Below are 9,173 nucleotides of genomic sequence, written 5' to 3'. Positions count from 1 at the left end.
GTAAAAAGAATAACCAGTATTTCCATCTGGAGCGGTGTGGCAGTGAGAATAAGTTGCTCCATCTTTTATAAATGCCCCACATGGTCCCAAAACACTTAATTATCGCTAGGTAAGGCAGTGCGGACTGTCCTCCTCTCGGTGATTGACAGCGGGGTGCATTGGAAGTGGCTTTGAAGGGGATGATGGATCCCCTTAACGCGCGGCAGCATCGATAATTCAAATATTACAACCCCGCCATCGTTAATCACACGAATTAAGCTATTATTTGTGTTTTAAAGAAATCTAACCGGATTCACGTCTCGCTAAAATGCGTGGCAGTGTTACCGCGCCGCTCAGTGCTCCCCTCCGTCTGTCGTTTTTTTGGTTTCGCCCAAACTTGGTTCAGATTTGAGTTGCTCTCGCTGCTATCTGGGATCGCTCTATTGGAGGTGAAGGACCGCCTGTCCCCTCTCTGCCTGCGCTGTCAATGGCTTTCGGGACGTATTTTATTTGAATGTCTGGACAATACAAGTGACCAATAATGGATATTCTATGGATATTATGGACCATACCGGCCGTAATAGCTGTTGAAGGTAAGCTAATGTTTATATTAACGGTTAAAGCCGCATCCTCTTGCCGACTTTGAGTTTGAGACAAAGCGCGTGAATGAACGTTTGCTAATTTTAATCGCCAAATGCTAACGCTCAATTAATCACTTCTCAGCTCCCTGAATACATATTAATGTGTATTATCACGGCGTTTTTATAGAGCTTTTTTATAAAAACAGCAAGGCAAGGGATGATGGTGGGAACCAACAACATGCTCCCGCATCTCCCGCAGGTACAAGGATGCTGTTTGGCGTTAAAAAATGCGTTAAGTGCGGGGATAATAATCGCAGACTTTTAACGTGTGTAGCACAGCTAGCAACGTCAGGTCAGGGCACGTTAAATCTCAGGCAGGTACACGTAGCATCCTGCGTGTCCGCGGAGGTGTGTCACCGGTTTTCGTGTCAGTTGGGGATACAAACGTGAAAGACAAACACCAGGACGTCTCCTTGAAACCTCTACCGAGCATGTCCGAGACTTAATGCGCAAACATACATGCTGGAAATCTTCTTGTTTTACTCACAGGAGGTCCTGTGTGGTCCCCCTATGCAGTCATTTGTACGCAAAGCGTGGATAAGCAGTAATAGGCAGCGAGCAGCGTGGCTCAACACAATGAAACAGGTTGAATGGTGAAAATAATCCCTATAATACTCTATGTGTTTACAGTAATAACACTGGGGTGCTTTAAAGCACCAGCATAGTGGTGTGACCATACTTACTGACACACTATTCAAATATGCATGACCTTTTGTACTTTTAGAGACTATATTATTGTGACATTTGGCATTTAATTAATCAAAAAAAAAAAAAAAAGGAAAGAAAAGAGCTTTTAAAAGCTATTTTTCATACATCTTTTCAATCTAGGAGGTTTCAGTCTTTAAATTATAATTTGCAGATGAGATCAGCTTTCCCCGTCACAGGACAGGACGGGAGACATTCACCACACTGAAGAATGGAAAAGTGTTACCCCAGTCATACATTTATTCAGGCTATCTTTAGGATGTTGTCAGAAAACAAACATATCTTCTTCCTCCGGTCAGTTCAACTAAACCTCATAATTACAGGTGGAGCCGAGAAAGTATGTAAAAACCCAACCGAATGTAACCACAGGATAAAGCAACAACAAAAAGAAAAACAGGGAACATTTTTTTAGAGCCGCTTGTTTACTGTGAGATCATTTGTACATGTGTAATAACATCCCTGTAGTGTGTATAGAAATGGTTGAAGGACCTGTCAGGACCCATGGAGGACTGGCACAGGCTTTGACAAACGTCATGCGAATTTGTTCAGACTTCTGCTGACTGGTCCTGTTTATGGTTTTAAGGTAGTCACATATCCAAGACCTACAAACACAATCCTGAAGGCTTACATTACATTTCACATTGGCAGCTTTAACATTTGTGCCGTAGCTTTTGAAATTTCATTTACGGTTCGAGACATTGTTCCAGGACAACCGTATTATTTTAAGAGATTATACGTACAATCCAGTCTGAGCACTTAAAACCACATGTTACAATTACGGGGAGCAATATACGGCATATGCTTCACACAATTCATGAATTGTACTTTTTATTTGAATTTATTAAAAATATATTTTGATTTATTTTCGTATCTTAGATCATTTTGCAGGAACTATAAAACTAATTCTAAACATTATTATTACCACATTTATAATACTGTCATGTTCGGCATCTACGTATTTTGTATAATATATTGAATATTAGTATACACTGATTTAAGTAAAATAAATTTAGTAAAAAAGACTACGGATCTCATAATTGGTAACTATATATTGCCATCCTGGATAAATACAGTATGTACAATATATTCGATATGATTTGTTGTTTTTTAATTACCGGTATCATGCTTGAGTGCCATCATAGTGGTTATTTATTTTTGATTTTATCCTCGCTGCTCTGTCCAAGAGCAAGAGAATCACAGGATGTGAAAATTGCCAAAAATAACAACAGATTCACACTACACAGTGCTCCACTTTCCCTTGTTTGCTCTTTCTCTCTAAAAAGCAATCACGGCTATGATTACTGTTTGTCCTCATGTAAAATCTACAGTGAAGCGTATGTGCAAGATGAGAACATACAGTTCCTCAAATACCCATCGGCCGGGTTCCTCAAATAGTTGCTTAAGTGTATTGAAGCACTTCTTGCTCGATCAAGACGGTGACGTTGATGATCAGTGTTGCTCTAGGTATACCGCATGGATTTTGCAGTATGTTTTGGGCCTGTGGCGTTCTACTTTTTGATTTGGAAACCAGCTAGTGCCATCGCCAAACCCGATGCAGCCCCCCTCCATTTTACCCTGTGAATCACCCTAGTCGACGGTCCAATGAAGTTGCGAGGAATGGCTTACGTATGAGAAATAAAGGGTTGAAAAAGAGGTCACTGCAGCTCTAATCTGAAAAAAAAAAAAAAAATCCCAGCATGCAATGGAAAAGAACCCTCTAGTGGATCGTTTTGACACGTTTAGTGCTGGGACGCTACTTGTCCTCCATTGTGTTTTTTGTTAAATAGCAAGTGACATCCATATATATATATTTTTTTTTACTGATGAACGTTGGTTTCGAAAATTGTTTCATCCCGTTGTATTATTCATTCATCGCAGAAGCATTATATAAACTGTAGGATAGGTTTTTATAAAAAATGCATTTACCATATAAATTGATAGTAAATGAAATCATAAGTCACTAGTTGCTTGAAGTTTACCTTTTTTGAAACATATCAAAGGCTGACTTGTTATACAACTGATCAATGAATCAAGCTGGGGCCACACTAGAGAGGATTAGAGGATTAAACTGGGGCCAAACTGAGGAAAATCCTTGCTGTGTCCCAATATCCATTTTGCGAATAGTGTCGACACTGCACATCATGTAATAACTGAAATACTGTAAATTGGCCTTGAAACGCTACTTTGCATCTGATCTCTATTCAGACTCCTACACTATGTTCTTTCTCTCCAGTTATATCGCCATTTTGGACAACTATAAATGGCGTTCATTCATCAACGGCATTCGTCCATTTTTCAAAGGAATTTAATTTACCCTGTGGAATGTGAAACAACTCTAAATTGTTGATTAGCGTTAATGTAGGCTGCCACTGATGCCACGTCTTATTGGTTTAGTTAACAGGAACAGACAGGCTCTTTTCGAAAATTAATGGAGGTAGTACTGCCAAGGAAATTAGCTTAGCTATGTCAAACATGTCTATGAAAACACACTGTGGATTTATCCCTTCATTAGTTTACCCATTCATTGTCATCAGTACTCAGTTGACAGCCACACTAACAATGGCGCTCATCTAATTCTCTTGAGTGGAAATTTTCAGATTCATCCCCGGCCATAAAATTGTAGTAGCCTGTATTGTGCGGAGGAGATGAAATTTACTAGACGGGTCATTTGGCTTTTCCGATTTCTCCCCCCGCCTTCTGTTGTGGTATTACAGTTTGTACTGTGCAAACACAGCAAACGTTTTCTGGGAGGATTGGTTTTGCTATGATGCAATTACAGTACAACCTCCTCCAGGCTTCTATGCAAGTTGCTGTTGGGGTCAGCAGAATGATAGATCACTTTGATAGAACATTTTCTTCACATTTTCTTTGAGGGAAACATAATGTGACAGAAACCACAGCAGAGGATGGTGAAGTAGGCTAGAATGAGATCACAGCATGCAGTCTTTAAAAAATGTCTTGCAGATTTGATTGCATTTCAATGTACCCTGCATTCCCTCAGCACTGGAGCGCTGGAGCCCACTCAGTTGAAAGTTGGCAAACACCGGGCACGTCGATGTTTTGAATTTTCCCATTTTTTCGTTTTGATTTAATTTGGTTGATTACATATTTGTGTTATTATGCGTAACCCTTTCAGTACCATTTTCCTACACAATGTAAGTCAGTCAGACAGTTCAAGGCACAGTATGATTGTTAATGTTTTGAAAATCCTGCCAAGTTTGGTAAAGATGCTTTCATATGTAAATCCAGTCTCTGTTTTTGACCGGAATTGTTTTGTAAGGAATAGACGTGTGAGTGTAACATGGAAGCATTATGTTTTGTGGAAGAGTAACAAAAGACAGACGGAGGCGGGCTCCGAAATGGGATTAGATAAAGGTAAAATGAGCGACCGTATACAATCCGGTGTTTTCTCAGTCCACCCAATGAGCAGATGCAGGGAGCTGGCCTGCACGCCAACCGCCACAGTAGGCTTTCACAAAGAATCTGTCTCTATTCAAGCCTTAATCCATGCTGCCGAGGGCCCAGGCATTGTCACTTTGCATGCAAAATTTCAATTAGTGCTGGTACCAGTTGTTTCACTTGAAGGGGGGTGTCACATTTCAGAGACATCTATGGCTACCTTTAGGGTGAGATTAAGGCAGAAGTGTCACCGCTTTGCTTAAGAATATTTTGCATTGCATAAGGTTACTGGTAGTGAGCCGCCTTGCTTTGTTACGCTCACTGTACTCAGACCTAGGCCTCGGTCAAATTACTAGAAGTTGGAATATACATATACAGAGGGTGGATTTCATTAAGTTTGACTTGTTGAAACCTTCACACACGAGAATTTAGTGTCTTTCCCAGCATAAATAGTTGCGTATGTTGCTCCTGGCTCCAGCTTGTTTATCCACTTTTGCTAAAGATTCACTCCAAGACATGATGGAGTATTTGACGCTGTTTCCATGCTCTCAGCTGTTTGACTGTCGCGGTTCACTGCCGTGAGCCAACTCTTCATTCTCTCCTGCCTTAAACTGTTGAGTCAAGTTTGCTTATGTTCACTTCCGTGAGTGCACTACAGAGTTAACAGTGGAAGCATTTAAGGATCAGTTTACCACAGTTCTGAATTTAACTACCACACTGGGAAGTACTATTATACATTTGAAAAACACAGTATAACCTACTGAATGACGACTTCAGAAGCCAAGCCAAACGCAGCTGTATCACACTGCAAAACCTCTATAGACTGGTGGCTTAACACATAATATAGGGCTTATATAGTGTGCTTGTGCTATTCTTTTTGTTTTCAAATGCCCTGTATCACTATGCTTCATATACTGTACAGCCACTGCGTTAAGAGTGACTTTTGCCTGCTTTTGGTGAACAGGTGTTTAATCTTCTGTCTCTTTGGTTTCTAATCAGGCCTGTTTAGCTTGCAGACAAGCTGGTCTGATATGGCTGTCTGCTACTTGATGCTATCAGAAAATGAAAATATTTTCAGAGTCAACAGGTGTTTCGAGTCTTTCAATATGCAACATAACTCCTCCAGTGCATGACCGAAAACAGTGAGTTCATTTTAACGTAAAAATAATGTGCTTTAGACTTAAAAGCACACGCTGTCTGAATGCTGTTCTTTTTTGCTTTGAACCTTTTTCATTTCCTTGTGTTATAACATATTTTTGAAATATTTTTAATACAACTGGAAATACATGAAAGAACATTAATCACGCTGTAATGAGAGACAAAAATACTTCAAAATACTCATGCGACAGTGTCCTTGTGTAGTTTAGATAATAAGACTTTCAAAACTTTTAGAAAAAAATATAAGTTGATCAAAAAAAAGAAAACAAAAAACAATTATGTAACATAATCTCCATGGGAAATTTCCATGTACATTAGCAATGTTGCTAATATTGTTCATATCAGTTAAATTGTGAAAGAATTTAGAGAATTGAGAGCTATAATCTGAACCAGTACAGATATTGTTTTGGGTTCAAAACAATGGGGAAATCTTCCACAAGCGCCTACATGTTTCACTTGGAAGGAAGTCTGACAGGATATCTTCATCTATAATCTCATCAAATCTTAAACACACTCACTTTCACTTAATATCAGGTTTGGTAATATCAAACAAAAACATGCGTGGGTTAAATGATAGTGTCTTATCTAGCTTTCTTAAAGTTTCTAAAAGGTGGCATTTACTTTTTCAGTTAATTGCCAGCTACAGAAAAAATACGGAAGTTGACTTTCAGATACTTTCCTTGACTGTCTAAAGTTTATGTTTATCTTAATACTAATCCACACACTGAACATTTATTTGTTTTTTTCTTTAGGATCAAAGCAAATGTAGATTTTATGTTTAATGTAATCAGTGCTCAGCAAATATTTAACAACTAATGTAAGAGGCTGTTTCATGCACAACCCAATCTCTGTTCAGAAAATAGTATATCAGCTTCTACTTCACAGAGTTTGTATATAACACTGGAGGTACTGTGTGCTATGAATGGTGAAAAGATGTATTATGGAGAGATGTATTATTTTGTGAGGATCAGGCGAATTAAAGGCCTTGAGATTTGTTTGTCTTGCAGTGCTTTAAGGATAGGTGTGCCGTTGGATTGGAGGGTTATAATTGTTTCAGTATGCAGCTGGGAAAACAGCGTGGTCAAAAAGTGAAAGAGTATGACTAAAGCTATTATAACAGAGTTATACTGCATAATTAAGCACTCCTAATCCTAACAGGTTAAGACTGGACAAAGATAAGATCAAACATTGCAGACTGGGTTGTTTCTTTTCTTTTCCACATTATTACAGAAAGCATCTCTTTGTAACTCAATCAGGTTTGCAGACAGATGTTATAAAGTACTTCTGGCAGTTTAACTCTGCTATTAATATGGAGTGTATGACCATTGGGGCTGCTTCAACTCGGTGGAAAAAAAGGTTCACATTAAGGTGTTTTCTTGCCGATTGGTAAAAAATAGTTGGGATAAATACTGTGGATACTATGAAGGAATCTTGCGTTACCTCCATGTAACCTCTCGCTGATACTTCACACAGGAATCTAGATCAAGGATGTTCTGATATCCTGCTATCTTAATTAGCACAACGTTAATTGGCAATGTGCAGCCTCTTGGTAAGTCATATTTATTAGGAAGAGCCTGATTCATCCTAACCCGTTGGGAGTAGAAATCATTAAGGGACAACGAAATGTATTTCCAGACATTATTCATAACAGGAAACGTGTAAGCACTCACAATCAAAATGGCCCCGCAACACTAGGCCTAATTTGCAGTCTGAATTCTTTGTGCAGTCTTGTTAATTTGACAGGAGTTTCACCCATTATGTGGAATCAGTTTGTTTTATGTCTTTGTCACTGAGCATTTCCTCTTTTTATTGAGGCAGTAAAACCGTTGTCCATAAGTCTGAAAACGGTAACTGAGTTAGCCTGAAAGCGGAGGTGAACTGATCAACGTGACCCGTGTTCCTGTCACATCCCTTCATGTGAATGTTGAGTCATGCACATTAACAATATGGCGCTTATAATATTCAACCCAGCAAAGAGCGAGACGAGGGAGGACGCCGGGAGAAAGATAGACAGAAGGAGGAGGAGGAGGGAGAGTGTACCCTGAGAGAGGTCAGACCTCGTTTCAGAGACCCCCGTCCACACACACCCCAGGTACTGTGACACTGCCTTTATGAGCGCGCCCGTAGAACACAAACCCACCGGATTAGTGTCTGGCTCTCAATGTCCCCGGGAGCAGAGCCCATCGGCCGAGACAAAGCGGGGCTGATTGCGTCGTCATCTGCATCACAAAGGGAAGCCTTTTTCTACCTGAACCACTGCCTGTGCGCCGCGCTGCACATCACATCTATCAGCGACTCTGGACCCACGTGACATCTGCCTTTTGTTTTTTTGTCCATCTCTGTCTCCCCCTCTTCCATTCTTTCTCTCTGGCCCACACCGTCTGTCCACCATGGCCCATATCAACAGCAGGACCCCCTCCCCCTCCCTCTTCGGTGGAAACTAGCTTCTCAGTCTGCACCAGCACTGACCGTTTTCTGGTTTTGCCGGTAGTTATGTGCTCAGCTCGGTGCGCATCATCTTCCCTCACTACAAAGAACCACTAACACATTTGTTGTCTTTCCTCTTTTCCCCTCTGGCTCTGGCTGGCTAGCTGTATCTCAGCTCAACACATCAGACAAAAAGCCCGGTCTCCCGCTGTCAGACCCTAACACGTCTATCCGTCTCACTCGGACAGAGAGAACTCCCCAGCTGAGGTGCTGCTAGTAAGCAGACGTGTTTTATCTGATTAGTGTACTGGACAGGCAGGCTCTGCTGTTCTGTGACCGATGACTGTTGTCGAGTGCTGTTGACACAGGCAGGTCCAGCAGCCGCAACAGAGATAGATCAAGCTTCCCTTTTCGGATTATCTTCTAATGCTTATGTAAATACGAGTTTACTGTAAGCCTTATGTTGACTTTTATATGCTTTACAGTACTTCGTCATCATCAAAGACTGTAGAAAGTCCCCACCTTTCTTTCATATTTCATGACCTGAACGTGCACTCTTTAACAACTAGAATTAAATTTTAATTTTAGGGAGACACAAAGATGTCACATCTATCTCAGGCACGATGACTGAAGCTGAAAGGTACATGCTTTATTTTCCATTTAGGACGCTTTATGAATAGATTCAATAGATTAAACAGGGTATGACATTTAAAAAGCAGAGGGAGGGATGGAACGGGAGAGAGTGACTTTTTGTGTCCTAAAGTGTGATAGTTGGTTTCTATTCACAAGTAATTGCATTAGCTTAGAGAATTGGGAATTAACACAAGGCAATTAACTGATTTGGCCTTTGGCTGTGACTTGTCT

General features: G+C 40.4%; 1 protein-coding gene across 4 annotated transcripts in view; it reads left to right on the top strand.

Moving 5' to 3' along the window:
- The first annotated feature begins 425 nt into the window (after nt 1-425).
- ephb2b (eph receptor B2b) overlaps nt 426-9,173 on the top strand; it is a 134,434-nt gene continuing 125,686 nt past the window's right edge. For all 4 annotated transcript variants that reach the window (XM_084348885.1, XM_084348883.1, XM_084348884.1 and 1 more), the window contains exon 1: nt 426-572. In XM_084348885.1, the coding sequence (XP_084205011.1) occupies nt 521-572 (52 nt within the window). In that variant the 5' untranslated portion in view covers nt 426-520. The remainder of the gene's footprint in view (nt 573-9,173) is intronic.

This window comes from Pagrus pagrus (assembly GCF_965226575.1).
Source record: "Pagrus pagrus genome assembly, chromosome: 3".
NCBI classification, from domain to species: Eukaryota; Metazoa; Chordata; class Actinopteri; order Spariformes; family Sparidae; genus Pagrus; species Pagrus pagrus.
Note: the sequence above shows the minus strand (reverse complement) of the source record. Positions and strands in the feature narration are given on the sequence as shown.